Below are 16,038 nucleotides of genomic sequence, written 5' to 3'. Positions count from 1 at the left end.
TTTGAACTCACTTGTGGTCGTTAAGTCAAGGCCAACTCTAAGTACCCTTAGGCCACAGCAGTCTTCCTGCAATATGGGCTGTGGTGGTACAAAAGTCATCTTCTCTCCCCCTCCTTCCTTGCAGGTTTCACGGCCGACCTGAGATCCAACACAGGGGGCCAGGCTTTCCCGCAGTGCGTCTTCGATCACTGGCAGATCCTACCCGGAGATCCGTACGATGCTAATTCACGCCCTTTCCAAGTGGTGGCCGAAACACGTAAACGCAAAGGCTTGAAGGAAGGCATCCCGCCCCTAGACAACTTCCTGGACAAATTGTAACTGCTTCCTCTACGACAAGGCCCAATTCCCCGCCCTGGAATCGGGATCGCTTCCCAAGAACCAAGGAAGAAATGGGAAAATCGGACAAACCCAAATGGAAAACACAAACCAGCAATTGTGTCATGTTCGCATAACGAGAAATAAAAAGTGTATGGTTGACTAGAATTATCGAGTCAGGATTTTTATTTTTCTCCGGAAACGGGACCGTTCCGCTTGACGGGTTTTATGGCGAGAATTTCTTGAGACACAGTTATTACATCAGGTTGGGTTTAGGCAAATTCAGTGGCTTGTTGCCCCAGTACGTATCGTCCCTTGCTTAGCACAGGAAAAGCTGCTTCTCACAAGTTGGAGAAAAGTTTGCAAAAACAATCCAGCGTGGCATTTTTTTATTGTTTTTTTTTAAAATCCCCCACCTAACTGCATCACTCAATCAAAAAGTATGGCTTAAACTTTCACGGATTCAGACGCCTGAAAATTCAGCTCTGAAACAAAGAGCATCCCACCCCCCCCACCCACCGCCACAAAGAGACATCGCCTGAGTTTTAGTGAATCTCTCCGGGACTTTTAGAAGCGCAGCACAGCGAGCTGAAAATTACAGGAGGAAAAAGTCCCTTTTGAACAGCACTGAAAAGAGATCTCAAAAAGTAGCAAAAGGGCGTTAATTTTGTCGAACCGAAAGCTCAAAAGGTACAGAATCAGATTAATGGATACAAAATTAACGGACATGGATGAAATGCAAGCTGTGATGGCCGTACGGTACAGAACAAGCGTCGTTTGGGGCAGGACATCCGCAGGGAAACCACACCCGCAGTCATTTTAGGCATCGCTCAGGTAGACTTTATGTGTGGCCCAGATACTCCACATATAAATATTAAGACTTGGCTAGGAAGAGCAAAAGATTGATCCGGCAATGCCTTTGCGGTTTAGGAACACAGTTGGATAAAAAAAAAAAGAAACAGACTTTCGCAAGGAAGTTAAAAGGCAGAGCGGGAAAGAGCCGGAAACGTTTTAAGCAGAGAGGAGGGAGAATAATAGGAAGAGAGCTTTTCTTAACCTCGTCAACGCTGGCTCAAAATGCTCCCCGCCCAACGATTAAAGAGAGACGGGAGGTTTCGTTTAAGAAGTTTGCAGGACCCCCCCCCCTAAGGCGTGAATGCCCATCTGACCTCTGGAATAGAAACTGCAATTTTTCAGGATTTATTTTTACTCATCTAGGCCAGGGGGGTGTCCAACCTTGGCCATATTTAAGACCTGTGGACTTCCAACTCCCAGAATTCCCCAGCCAGCCCATGCTGGCTGGGGAATTCTGGGAGTTAAAAGTCCACAGGTTTTAAACATGGCCAAGGTTGGACACGCCAATCTAGGTAGTACTGGCTGCTGCTGTGCTTTGGAGACCCTTTAAAACACCGCACTCGATAAAAACAAACTTGCCCTTGAGGGTACAAAAATCGGACAGTGGGAAACTGCCGGGAGGCTCCTATTGGAAGATTCCCAGGATCACAGATGCTGTACAATGAAAACGGCAGCGAAGTTGCTTATGAAATACTTGGGACGTTATCTACCAAGGACGATACTCTTGAGCAACGCTCTTCTTGGGATAGTTTCGGGAACTTCATTTTGAGACGCAAACACACCCCAAAAAAAGCACAGCTGCTCACGATGCTCAAAAGCGTTCATTTGCTTCCTTCGCTGACTTTTCCCCCCCTCTCTTTTCCCCCCCAAAACCGATGAAAGTCTAGTGTGACGATTCTTCCCGGCTCATATAAGTTACTCGGATAAACAACTCTTTAAAAAAAAAGGCAACCGAGGGCCAATCTTCCCCGCTAGCCACGATCGGAGCGATGGGAACTGTTAGCAGTTCAATTTCATGATCCTTGTGCAGATTTTTTTTTTAAAAAAAGAAGATGCTGAGGCCCCATCCAGAGGATCCAAAGCACCAGCTATTTTGCAAGAGCTGAAGGCACCATCGCTGCCTCGCTCTTCCTCTCGCGAGAATTGACGACCCAACCTAAAAATCAAACGTTGGAACATCGTATTCACATCTTTACAAACACGGATTAGATGCATGAAAACGGACTTTGCATAGCATTCTCCCCCTCCCCCCACCCCGGTTCTCACAGAGTTGGTGTTGTTTTTTTTTGCACTTGTAACTTGAGGGGTTTCAGGAGAGCGCGAACTCCTAAATAGGAACACCAATTCAGGATTTACGAGAAGGATTACGATCTCACTGAAGAGGAAGGGAAGAGGTGAACAATTTATACAACCGTTAAGTTTGCAAAACTGCATCTTCTCCATGAAGAATTTCTTTCTGGGTTCCCAGCAAAAAGGACAAGAATCCCCCCAAATTTAAACCTCTTGTCCTTAGATCTGGGATAAGGCAGATCCTTGTCCCTCAAGTAAGTAAGTGCATTATTAAACACCGCTTTTGTTTTTTTGTTTTTTTACATTATTGCTAGATCTAACCCAAAGTTATAATTCATCCTTTGAATCCACATAGCAAAACGGTGACAGCTTCACCACCATCAAATGGAAAGGCTGGCTTGTCGGAAAATATTTCTCCCAACACAGAGAGAGAGAGAGACAGACACAGAGACAAGAGAGAGAAAGAGAAAAAATAAAACATCCAAGATAAAAAAGGAAAAACAAAAATTCTTCCAGTTAAGTTTTCTTCCACCGTTAAATCTGCGTACTGTAAAGAGCTGCGTGGAATCCAAAGCTGTCTTCGTTTTCTCCCAATAAATATTTAAAATAAAAGTTCCAAGCTGTGAAGAAAGGCAGTCCAGACTGGCAAGAGTTTCATCAGCTTTTTTAGTCCAAGGAAATGATATCGGGAACGTTGCTTCCGCCGCCGCCGCTGGTGAGCACGGCCGTCTCGTTCCGGCCCGAAGAGCTAACGCGAGGGCTGCTTTCGACCGGGCTGGAGGTGGTGAGGTGGCTGCCAGATGTGGTGTTTGCTGGCAAGGTCGAGGCGAGACTATCCAAAAACATAGGAGCACAGTACTGCTTGAAACAAACAATGGTGGAGGTAAGGGAGAGAGACTAGATGCAAGGGGGGAGAATAGCACGCGCACTTGAGCCACAGCTAGCCAATTGCACCCAGCTCAAAAAAGTGTTTCTCAACGAGACGATGCGTGGACTTCGACTCCCAGAATTCCCCAGCCAGCATAGCTGGCTGGGGAATTCTAGGAGTCGAAGTCCAGGCATCTTAAGAGTTGCCAAGGTTAAAGAAACACTGACCTGGATGGAGGTTCTCAACCTAAAAAGACAACTTGGGCCTTCTCGGTTTTGCAAACGTTTCGCTTCGCATCCGAGAGGCGAAGAAGCTTCCTGGGTGAGAAAGGAAATGTTTTCAAGGGAAAGCAAAACACAAAGAAGGCAGGTTGCCTTTTGGAAAAGCACCTTGAGGTCTCTGGACTGGACTGAGACACCCTGGTCGAGTCCAGAGCAGCAGTGGCCAAACGCCGAGACATCTACCCGATTATCATGCAAATAAGACTCCTGGGCTTATAAACCCAGGAGGAGGCAGACTCAGTATGGCAGGGGTCCCCAACCCCCTGGTCCATGGACCAGTACCGGGCCGCGGCATCCCAGCAACCGATCCGCACAAACAAGCAAAGTCCCATCAGAGAGATGCAGGCAGCACACAAAGCCACTCACTCTCCGGTCCGCGGAAAACCCTCTCTCCACGGAACCGGTGGTCCCTGGTGCCCAAAAGGTTGGGGACCTCTGCATTATAAAACCTTTCCCCCCCACACCGAATTTAGATAAAGCATTCCCGATTCCCGATAGCAAGCGAAAACAAAAGCTTGATGCAACACAATAAAAACCCACTTTTTTTAAAAAAAAGAGAGAGATGGTCAGGAGAAAAGACATATAAGTGCATAAAACCAATCCCAAAGCCTGCCTAGGCCCAAGGCCTGGGGGAAAGAGGCAGCTCTTTTGAGGCTTGCCTGAAGACGAGACAGGCTTGCAGGGGGTTGTCCAAATCTTCAAGTGGCAGAGGACCAACACTGTGGCAGAAAAGGCACTCTGCACTCCGACAAGGTGGCACTGCTTACTAGATGCCAACAATGTCACAGCTTGTGGGATGACAAAAAAACAAAAAAAAGGAAGAATTGCTCATTGAAAAACAACCTAGGTCTCCATGGCACAGGGATCTCCAACCTATGGGTCACGGCCCAGTACCAGGCCGTGGCCTATTGGCCACAGGGCTGCGGGACAGTACGTGCACGTATGTGCGCGCACTCAAACCCACTCACGCTAGCGCCCGCAGACCCGTTTGCACATGCATGTGGGGCTAGCAGCAGCGGCTAGCGCCTGCACGCCACCACAAATGGGGCCACAAGAGCAGGTTGTGTGGCCCATTTGCACATGCACGGAGGGCTAGCGGCGGTGGCTAGCGCCTGCACGCCTACACAAACAGGGCCACTAGTGCCGTGCGGCTGCATGCGGTGCCGTTAACGTGCGCATCTCCACACGGGCACAATCTGCTTAGCTGCTCCCTTTCCCTCCAGGCTGCCAGAAGGAAAAAGTTGGGGACCTCTGCCACAGGTGACGTTCAGCACCCTGAATTACATCCAGAGGTCCGCCAGCAGCCACTGCAGCTTCCCTAGTAGAAATATCAAGAGGGGTGCAGTAACAAGGCATTCTGCGCCAGCTGTAGCTTCTGAGACAACAGTCCCCTCTAAAGTGTGTTGGCAGCTGCCCAGATGACGGAAAAATATCCTTACACCAATGAAACTGGCATTGACGTAAATTGTTGGTACAGCTCAGAAGCGATATGGAGAATTTTGGAGAAGACATTGGATTTTATTGATCGGGGTAGGCAGCCTTGGCTCTTTTATGACTGGTGGACTTCAACCCCCAGAATTCCTCAGCCAGCCATGCTGAGGGGAAAGGGAAAGGTTTCCAAGCTGAGCCATGCTGGCTCAGGAATTCTGGGAGTTGAAGTCCACCAGTCATGAAGGGGCCATAGTTCCCCCATGCTGGATCTGGAATTCTGGGAGTTGAAGTCCACGAGTCATAAAAGAGCCAAGGCTGCCTACCCCTGATCTATGGAAAGAGTTGAAAGTCACAGTTAAGGGAAGGAACCCATCAAGCATCAAGGCAACTGGAGCACTTTCCTCAATATGAAGGGAAGAAAACGCCCAATTGCAGTTATTGTCCCCAAAGGGTAGGATATAAACTGTCAGGTTTGAAATTCCAATAATTTACATCTATGCTATTTTTCATTTGCTTTCTTATTTACAGGAATGCGTTCGGTTACACACATACATATACACACACATATACATATATATTGTCGGTGTCAATTTTGTTTACAACAAATTGGAATTCTTGGGGCGGGGGAAACAATTAAGAGGCACCTAATGCTTTCGGCCACATCTGTACAGCTGTGGATAGTTACTAGAGTGATCCCTCAACCTGTGGCACGGACGTTCTATCCCAGTGGCTTCTCCTAGAGTAGACCAGAGGTGTCCAACCTTGGCCACTTTTAAGACTTGTGGACTTCAACTCCCAGAATTCTCCAGCCAGACTTCTCAGGCTCAATCCAGAAGGATACCAGGACTGATTCTATCAAAACCTGATGAAAGCTCAAGAAAAACTGGGAATCTACTCAATGGCCATATATATTTAATAATAATAATAATAATAATTGAGTTGGAAGGGACCTTGGGAGGTCTTCTAGTCCAACCCCCTGCTCAGGCAGGAAACCCTATACCATTTCAAACAATGGTTGTCCAATCTCTTCTTAAAAACTCCCAGTGTTGGAGCATCCACCACTTCTGGAGGCAGGTTGTTCCACTGATTAATTTTTCTAACTGTCGGGAAGTTTCTCCTTAGTTCTAAGTTGCTTCTCTCCTTGATTAGTTTCCATCCATGGCTTCTTGTCCTGCCTTCGGGCGCTTTGGAGAACAACTTGACTCCCTCTTCTTTGGGGCAGCCCCTGAGATACTGGAAGACTGCTATCATGTCACCCCTAGACCTCCTTTTCATTTAACGTACCCAATTCCTGCAACCGTTCTTCATATGTTTTAGCCTCCAGTCCCCTGATCATCTTAGTTGCTCTTCTCTGCACCCTTTCTAGAGTATTTATTTTGTATTGTTTTAATTATTATTATTTTACATTTTATACTGTATACTGCCGAGATGCTTGTGGAGATGGAGAAATCCAATAAATAATAAACAGCTGCCCCAACCTCCATTCCTGCTTTCTTGTCTGGAGATAATGCAATGTTTAAACTAACACGTCTGGATTACAGAGAAATCACAGGAGTCGTCTAGATTTAATTGCACAGCCACAACTGTAGTTTTAACTCTTCTCGGAGGCCTTCCACTTCTCATTTCAAACTGACTCCAGCTTAAGTCAGGTTTCTGTGACGGTTAAAAGCTGATCAGAAGCAGTTAAGACCCTTACCTGTGGATCAACTGGGATTAAAGAGAGAAAATCCAGGCCTAAGGAGAGAAGAAACACATTGCCTTCGGTAAATACGTGTTGTGTGAAAGGATACCCTCAGATGACAAGCTGTGATCCTGGGACCACAGCAGATGAAATAAATGCTGGGCAAGAAGAGAAGATTCAAAATGTCACTGAATCCAGTCTCCAGTCCCCTGATCATCTTTGCTGCTCTTCCCCGCACTCTGGAAAGAGCGCAGTCTCTTGTCTAACGCGTGGAAAGGGAGTCAAAGCAGGCTAAGGCAAAATTCTCCACCGGCTCAAAGGCCAAACCAGAGTTTGCATTCTGGACTTTGAAAACAAGCAAGGAAATGAACTGGATGGAGGGTTCACCAAACCTGGCAGGAAATCTCTGCTCGGTATACACTCAACAAAGGGGGAGGAGAAAGATATTCTGGCTGACTTTCTCACTTTTTCGTGGGCTCTCCTGCTCGAGCAGGGGGGGCTGGACTAGGAGACCTCCAAGGTCCCTTCCGACTTTTGTTATGCTGTGATGCATTACAGCCCACAATCCCCAGCGGTTCCAGAAACCTAACCTGCACTTACTTACCAGGCAAGTCAGACGAAATGCTGGATATCGGTGGATTGTGGAAGGGCACAGAGTAGCCTGTTAATGATGGGGCGATGGCCGTGGAATCCACCGTGCTGACTCCCGGCACTCGTACAGCTGCTGGCTGATACACGAGGACGCTGGTTGGGGAGGGAAAAAGAAGAAAAAGAAGGAAAAAAAAGAAAGAGTGGGTGAAACGTTAAAATAAACCAGAAGTTACTGGAAAGAGATGTAAGGCACCGTGCAACAGCGACCGATTGTCCATAAGGCCACCAGGACGAGTCCTTGACTTACGACCGTTCCATTTCGTGACCGTTCAAAGACACAACAGCCCCGATAAAAGAGGCTTAGAACCATTTAACTTGCACACTTAATGCGCGCTGCAGCCTCCCCACGGTCACAAGATCAAAATTCGGACGCTTGGCAACTGACTGGAATTTATGACTAATGACTAGTAAACGACGACTATCAGATGACGTTACTTAGTTGGAGTAATGAAACGTCTGCAAGAAAACCACCAAGCTCAGAGAGCACCTGAGACCCCACAATTATGTGTTATATATAGTATGTTTAGGTGTGTGTCATGTATGTGTTCGAGAGCGGGCAACTAAATTTCATTTTTCATGTGTGCCGTTGTGCCCACAGTAAAAAAAATGACAATAAAGGTTATCTTATCTTAAATCCTGGGCTACAAATCTCCTCTAGTACGAGTAATAAAAACCATGAAACCCAGCCTGTCTCCTGGTAAACCAAGACCATGGGGTCGTCTAACATCTCAGAGATAGGAGGATATATTTTTAAGAGTGGCTAGTTTCAGAGTAAAGCAAACCAAAGCAAAGCTTGGTTGTTTTCTTGCAGGCATTTCATTACCTAACTAGGTAACATCATCAGTGCAAAGGATTTGAGGAAGAGGAGGAGGAGGAGGAGGAGGAGGAGGAGGAGGAAAAAGGACTCTGGGGTCCCTGGTGCTCTCTGAGCTGGGTGGTTTTCTTGCAGACGTTTCATGACCCAACTAGGGAACATCATCAGTGCTAGAAGGGAGGGGGGCTTGCGGAGAGGAAGAGAAGAGAAAGAAAAAGAGGAAGAAAGAAGAAAAAGAAAGAAAGAAAGAAAGAAAGAAAGAAAGAAAGAAAGAAAGAAAGAAAGAAAGAAAAGAAAGAAAGAAAGAAAGAAAGAAAGAAAGAAAGAAAGAAAGAAAGAAAGAAAGAAAGAAAGAAAGAAAGGAAGGGATTGTTGGGTCCTTGGTGCTCTCTGAGTTTGCTTGTTTTCTTGCAGACATTCCATGACCCAACTAGGGAACATCATGAATGCTAAGAGGGGGAAGGAGGAGGAGGAGGAGGAGGAGGAAAGGACCGTGGGGTCCTTGGTACGCTCTCAGCTTGAGTATTTCCCTGCAGACCTTTCATTACCCAACTACAGGCAGTCCTGAACTTACGACCGTTTGTCGAGTGGCCGTTCAAAGTTACAACAGCCCTTAAAAAAGTGACCTAGGACCATTTCCCAGCACTTATTTATTTATTTTATTTATTTATTAATGGGATTTATGTCCCGCCCTATCTCCCGAGGGACTCAGGGCGGCTAACAACAACAAAACTTAAAGGTCTCTGTACAGTAAATTAAAAAATAAAATTTGAAATAAATTAAAATAAATTAAAGAATAAAGTTAGAATTGTAAACATAATTAAAATCCCTGTCAGTCCAGGTCAGCCAGGTGGAAAAGGAGTGTTTTGAGGCCGCGGCGAAAGGACCGGAGATCCGGGGCCATCCGAAGCTCAGGGGGGAGCTGGTTCCACAGGGCTGGCACTCCCACAGAGTTACAGGCCTGCCCCCTTTTCCCAGGAAACGATAGGCCTTGGAGCCAGGAGCATAGCCCAAGAACCTTAGTCTCTGGGAAACAGATCTCCCCTTCTTCTGCAGCTGCTTGGGGATGTGCACCCATGCATACAGTAGGAACCAAACACACGCAAATGTGCCAGATTTGGTTTCCTACCGTGAACCAGGAAATATGGGGTCTGGTTCACAACACTGCTCCAGGTGCGGTTTAAGGTGTAATTGGCGTAGTGGACCGCCTCTCCCCAGTATGATTCTGCGACACCTGCGTCTGCAATCAGACTACGCATCATGGTTTGCAGGATTCCATTCCTTTTCTCAGCTACACCATTTTGCGAAGGGGTGAATGGTGCAGTTAGAAAATGGCGGATGCCCTTACGCCTTACCCAGTCCTGGAACTTCTGAGACATGAACTCAGCCCCGCGATCGCTCTGCAGTTGTGCGATCTTGGTCTTGTACTGGGTCTCTACAAAGTTGTACAGTGACTTTATGGTGTCAAAGGCTTCGGATTTTTTTGTGAGGGTATACACGTGGCCGTATCGTGAAAAATCGTCAACGGCAGTGAGAAAATACTGTCTTTTCCCTAGGGATGGTGTGAAAGGCCCAACCAAATCAACATGTACTAGTTGGTACGGGTATTGGGCCTTACGCAGTGACACTTTAGGGATGGGGGCAGCCTTCCTCTTTGTCTTCTTGCAAATGGCACAGTCCACAAACACCTCACAATCCTTGAGCTGGACTCCCTCAGCAAACTCTCCCATCTTTTTAACTACAGGGAAGCTCGTATGACCTAATCTTCGGTGTAAGAGATGGGCACACTTATCGTGGAGCGGCTTCCCCACTGACACCCTCTTGGCTCTGGTTGCCTTGAGCGGTGCTGTCTGAGGTGGCTTGGGTGCAACCGCTTCGGCCTTGCGCTCCTTAAACAGCCTTGGGGCTGGCTGTGGGGGCTTTCTATCATTCCGTGCGCAGGCCCCTTCTGAGGTGGGTGGGTTCTCAGGGGCCTCTTGTTCCGGGTGACATGACCTCCCCCTTTGCGAAATAAAACTTCCACCCTGTCATCGTCACATAATTTGATAATGCTTAATAGGTTGTTGGCAATGGAGGGAGCATGCAATACCCCTTCAACTTTTCCTAGCCCGGGTACAGAGACAGTGCCCTCCCCAACAACTAAAGCTTTATCACCATTGTCCACCTTGACAGATGAGTTAATTTTCTTTAGCCTTTTAAACCCTTGACTCATATTGGTAATGTGAGATGAAGCTCCAGAGTCCAGTAAGCATAAGTCAGTGGGGCTATCAGCCTTTGTGGTGGGGGTGAGAGAACAAGTATGCACAAAATTGCCCTTGGCACTACCTCCGCCCCCGCCACGCCCCCTTCCTTGCCCCTTGCCCCTTCCTTGATTGGGTTGTGGTGCCCCCTTCTGGCTCGCTGAGTGGTGACTCTGGCGTATTCTCCTGCATCTCTTCGCCTTCTATCTTCTTCAATGAGCCTGCCTGCGAGGTAGGACAGAGTCATGGCTTCCTTCGTTGTCCCCTCCAGTGAAACAATGAAGCTGCTCCAACTTCTGTCCAGGGAAGCCAGAATGACAGCGCCCATGTTTGCATCAGTTACAGGGTGGTCTCTGGACACCAGTTCTGCCCTGAGTGTCTTCAATTTTCCTAGGTGTTCAGGCATGCTAGCCCCAAACTTCAGTCTGGTAGTGTAAAACTCAGTTGTGAGTCTGGTGATCGAACCAATGGTGTCGCTGTTGAATAAATTGTATAATAACCGCCAAAGTTCACCAGCTGTGAGTCCATCTGGAATGCTGGAGAACAAGTTGCCATCCAGTGAGCTCAGCAGAGTGGTGTATGTTTGTCTATGATACCACTCTTCTCGGGGTCCCCAGGGAAGAGGTGGGGGATTCAGAACCATCTCTAGAGTCCCATCCTTTAATAGACATACCTGCACATCTCTATTCCAACTGTTGTAATTCTCCCCCCCAAGTTGCAGTTTTTTAAAATCATTTGGGAGGGGAGAGGCAGGTGAAAGAGAGTTCTTCTTAGTGCTATGCTCATTTTCATACATCTGAGAGCTGTCCATTGAGGTGAATGGAAGAGGGATCCCTCTGGTGGCAGTTGGTGGTATTTTTCTCTGATTTTTGGACTGTCCCTGCTCAGGGTTGAATGGCCCCGACTGGGCATGCTCGGAAATCATGTGATCCGGGGGAGGGCGGTGCCCAAGTCTGCCGGCCAGCATTTGAGTTTGAAAAGAGGCTGAAGGCTGCAGAAGCCCTGAAGATTCTTCCTGAAGCCCCCCCGGCACTGGAACACTCACCGGGGGGCGAGGATTGCAAGATGGGGCAGGGATGGCCCAGAGATGCCGTGGATTGCCTTGAGAAGCCCATCGCTGGTTGGGCGGCGGCGAAGAGAAGGTTGGAGGCCCCGGGGGTTCACTGGGGGCCCTCTGGGGTTGCAGGACGCAGCTGGGAGGCTCCAGGCCAGACGCCTCCCGGCAGTTAGGCCCCAGGGACAGTGTTGGAGGCCTTGGAGGGTAACTAGGGAGGCTGGCTACCCCCGATATTAAGGCTGCGGTCATTTTGGTCTCCAGAGCTGCAATCAGGGTTCGGATAGTTGCTCCAATCTCTGCTATAGCAGTCTCGGCTGGGCAAGCATTGGGGGCATCAAAGGCCTTGAGGCTTTCCGGTGGGGAAGACCAAGTGGTTTCCGTTCCACTTCGGCTGGATGCTACAGATTGCTGGGCCTCCAGGCTTGGTTGAGGCCTATCTTTATTAGACCATGTGGGTGTCCTGGGGGCCGCCATCTTGTTTCCGGTTGGGGGCGGAAGTTGCAGATTAGAGTTTGGCGGGAAATTTCGCGCCAAAAGCTCCGGGGTCGCAGGGTCACTCAGGGTGGCCGGCGCCATGTTGGGGGGCCTTGTGGGCGCTGGAGGAGGACTTACCCGGCGTCCAGAGTCCCTCTGCGCTGGTATCCCTGGTGGAGGGGCTTGTGGCGTCCTTTGTGCTGTAAGGAGTGTTAAGAGCAACTCCTCGCATTCCTGTTTAGTCATCTGGCCCACGCGGCGTTTGGCTTGGGCCCGGGCCGTTTCTGCTGCGTCTGGGCAGTCTTGGGTGGACTGCAAGCCTTCCATGCTTCCCTCTGTGGCTTGCAGATGTAGGGAGGCATGCGAAGGGGTCTCTGGAGCTCCGCTGGGTCCTCTGGGGGGATAGAGGTCATCTGTGCTCTCACCTGGAGCGGAGCTTGCGTCAGGGGCTGGATGCAGGACAGCTGTCTTTGATTGAAGACTCCTGGTCACAATCGGGGACCTCCTGCAATCCGTTTCAAATGGATTCTTACTCATCTTGCAGTAGCTGCTGGCTTGGAAGCGTTGTCTTAAACCATCCTCTTGCTTCCAAGTGAAAGGCAGAACGCAGAGATGCAATCATATGAAGCTTTATTCAACGATAGATTAGAGAGAAAGAATTACTTGGCATGGAGGCATCCATGCCTGCGTGAGAGAACAAAAGAACAGAGAGCAAGCAAGCATAGCATAACTAGAACAGAACAAAGAGCAGCCCCTTGAGCAGAGGTATTTATGGGGGGTCTCAGCCCCTCCCTAACCATAAAACTCTCTCGCCAATGGGGCTGCAGGGGCCGGGGACCCCTGACCCACCAGTGGAAGCAAAGAAGCCTCTTTGCTCCCATCTGATGACCTTTTTGGGTAACTGTCATTGGCTGGCAAAAAGGGGAATTGTTAGATTTTTTTTTATTGAAAAGTTTTAAAATACATTTTATCCTTAACAATCCCCCCTCCCCCTCCCCTACCTATCCCTCCCTACCCCTACCCCCCTTTCCCCCCTCCCCCCCCCCGACTTCCCAGAGCTAAGTACAGGGTATAAAAACAAAAAACAATCATAAACATCCATATGCTACCAACAATAAATTCTTAAATCTATCACTCTCTGGCTCATATAAGATAACTACAAACAATACTAATATTTCATATAGAAAAAAAAAAGAAAATAGAAAGGAAGACCTATTCAAATGCTAAATGAAACTTTTTAGTCCCATACTTCTTCTGAATATATTCAATCCATTTTTTCCACTCCATAATATAGCGTTCTTGCGAATGATCTTTCAAATAAGCCGAAATCTTTGCCATTTCTGCCAGGTCAGAAACCTTTAAAGTCCATTCTTCTATAGTTGGCAGTTCCTCCTTCTTCCAATACTGACCTATTAAAAGTCTTGCTGCTGTAACTAAATTTAACATCAACTTAGTATCCACAACAGTAGCATCTGTAATTATACCCAACAAAAAGAATTGGGGACAAAACTTTATCTTTTGCTTGAAGATCTTCTGCATATTCCACCAAATTTTTATCCAAAAAGCCTTGACCTTTTTACAAGTCCACCATATGTGAAAATACGTTGCATCTTCACCACCACACCTCCAGCATTTTGGCTGATAGTTCGGATACATACTTGCAAGCTTTTTAGGATCTAAATGCCATCTATAAACATTTTATAAAAGTTCTCTCTTAAGTTTTGAGCTTGTGTAAATTTTACGTTCCTCACCCAGATCTTTTCCCACGTATCCATTGTAATAACTTCTTGGATGTTCTGGGCCCATTTTATCATACAGTCTTTAACCAGTTCTGTTTCTGAGTCAATTTCTATCAATGCAAGATATATCCGTTTGATACGTGCTGGACCCTGATTTCTAATTTGCTTTATCAAATTTTCATCAGTCATTGCAAAACCAGTTTTCTGATCTTCTTTCCACCTGGCCCGTAATTGAATATATTGAAACCAGGTTTGAACAATCTTCTCATCTCGCAAGAAATTATACGATTTTAAACACCATACACTTCTTTCCAAGCTTAGAATCTCCTTATACGTGGTCACGTCATGTTTGAAACCAACATTTATGTTTTCTATTGCGTGTTTTGGAATTGCCCACAATGGTATCTTAGTCTAACTTGTATCTATACTTCTTCCAAACTCTCAACAATGCCTGTCTTAAAATATGCACTTTAAACACATTATCTACCTTCTTATCATACAACAAATATGCATGCCAGCCAAATAACAAGTCGTGGCCCTCAAGATTTAATAATCTCTCTTGTGTCAAATTAATCTAATCACTTATCCCTGCTAACGCAGCAGCTTCATAATATAATTTAAGATTGGGCATTTTAAGACCACCTCTTTCACGAGTATCCTGCATAATCTTAAGTTTAACTCGTGGCCTTTTCCCTGCCCAAACAAATTTATTGATACCCCGTTGCCATTCTTCCAAATTAGAATCTTTCTTAAGAACCGGTATCATTTGAAATAAGAATAAAAATTTAGGCAGGACATTCATTTTCACTGCTGTGATTCTTCCCAACAAAGACAATTGCAATTTTTCCCAACTCTCCATTTCTTTTTGAATTTTACCCCATAGTTTTTCATAGTTATTTTTATATAACTTTGTATTAGAGGGTGACAAAAACACCCCCAAATATTTGACCCTTTTAGCAATCTCAAATCCAGTTAATCCTTCTAAAAGAGCCTTTTGCGATACTGTCATATTTTTGGCCAGAATTTTAGTTTTTTGTACATTAACTTTAAATCCAGAAACCCTCCCATATTGCATTATTATCTCCATCAGGTCCACAACAGAGTTTTCTGGCTGGGTCACTGTAACAACCAGATCGTCTGCGAACGCCCTCAATCTATAATCCTGATCTCTAATTTGTATACCCTTAATTCTTTCCGAACTCCGTATTTTTACTAGTAATATCTCCAATGTTAACACAAATAGTAAAGGCGATAACGGACACCCTTGCCTTGTGCCCTTCTCAATATTACATGCTTCAGTCAAGCTATTATTAACTATTATTCAGGCAGTTTGTTTTTGATATAATGCCCTAATTGGTTGCAAAAATTTATCCCCAAAATTCATTTTATCTAAAACTTTCATCAAAAATTGCCAATTCAATTGATCAAAAGCTTTTTCAGCATCTAAAAAAATTAGCGCCGCAGGGATCTGGTTGTTCCTTTCCAAAAACTCTAACACATCAACTATATGCCTCACATTATTTTTCATTTGCCTACCACTAATAAACCCAGTTTGATCCCCATGAATCACCTGTTGCAGAACCCTCATCAATCTGTTAGCCAACACCTTAGCAAATATTTTATAATCTGTATTTAAAAGTGATATCGGTCTATAGTTTTTAACTTGAGTAGCATCTTGATCTTCCTTCGGAATCAAAGAGATAAAAGCAGTTCTCCAAGACGGAGGCACCTTTCCCCCTCTCTGAATTGTCTGAAACAGTTCCTTTAACGGCTTTATCAACTCCATTTGTAGGTTTTTATAGTAAACCGCAGTCAAACCATCCGTACCTGGCGCTTTATCCAACTTCAATTCCTTAATTGCTATAAGAATTTCTTCTTCTGTTATCAACTGGTTAATCTCCTCTTTTTGTGCTTGCGTAAGAACCCGGATGCTAGCATTCTCCAAATATACATCAATGTCTTTTTCATTGATCTTTTCCTTAGCATATAATTTAGAATAAAAATCCACAAAGGCTTCCTTAATAAGATCCTGTTGAAACACAACCTTTCCCTTATGTTCAATTTTATCTATATTAGAAGCCCTTTGCTTTTTCCTTAGTCTATAAGCTAGCCATCTACCTGTTAGATGTTAGATGTTTTGTGCCAGCCATGGCAGTTACCCAAAAAGGTCATCAGATGGGAGCAAAGAGGCTTCTTTGCTTCCACTGGTGGGTCATGTGAGGTGATCTCACGATGAATTGTTAAAGGTGCTTCCAAGTAAAGGCATCACGCAGAGATGCAATCATATTAGCTTTATTCAATGATAGATCAAAGAGAAAGAAATACATGGCATGAAAGCATTC

At 46.1% G+C, this 16,038-nt stretch overlaps 2 protein-coding genes and 1 long non-coding RNA gene across 8 annotated transcripts in view; 2 read left to right on the top strand and 1 right to left on the bottom strand.

The window, feature by feature from the left end:
- LOC308663094 (elongation factor 2-like) overlaps nucleotides 1–2,204 on the top strand; it is a 55,249-nt gene extending 53,045 nt beyond the window's left edge. For both annotated transcript variants that reach the window (XM_081319251.1, XM_081319252.1), the window contains exon 15: nucleotides 125–2,204. In XM_081319251.1, coding sequence (XP_081175377.1) covers nucleotides 125–318 — 194 coding nt within the window. In that variant the 3' untranslated portion in view covers nucleotides 319–2,204. The remainder of the gene's footprint in view (nucleotides 1–124) is intronic.
- The window catches only part of LOC308663138, an 861,733-nt gene that overhangs the window by 522,935 nt on the left and 322,760 nt on the right, over nucleotides 1–16,038 (top strand). The window lies entirely within an intron of this gene.
- PIAS2 (protein inhibitor of activated STAT 2) overlaps nucleotides 1–16,038 on the bottom strand; it is a 104,770-nt gene that overhangs the window by 57,463 nt on the left and 31,269 nt on the right. For 2 of the 5 annotated variants that reach the window (XM_081319264.1, XM_081319262.1), the window contains exons 12-14: nucleotides 7,326–7,465; nucleotides 6,737–6,774; nucleotides 479–3,321 (exon numbers count right to left, since the gene is read on the bottom strand). In XM_081319264.1, coding sequence (XP_081175390.1) covers nucleotides 3,127–3,321; nucleotides 6,737–6,774; nucleotides 7,326–7,465 — 373 coding nt within the window. In that variant the 3' untranslated portion in view covers nucleotides 479–3,126. Of the gene's footprint in view, nucleotides 1–478; nucleotides 3,322–6,736; nucleotides 6,775–7,325; nucleotides 7,466–16,038 lie in introns of those variants that run through there. The other 3 variants (XM_081319263.1, XM_081319265.1, XM_081319266.1) reach the window with 3 other exon arrangements.

The sequence above is a fragment of the Vipera berus genome (assembly GCF_964194415.1).
Source record: "Vipera berus genome assembly, chromosome: 2".
NCBI classification, from domain to species: domain Eukaryota; kingdom Metazoa; phylum Chordata; class Lepidosauria; order Squamata; family Viperidae; genus Vipera; species Vipera berus.
Note: the sequence above shows the minus strand (reverse complement) of the source record. Positions and strands in the feature narration are given on the sequence as shown.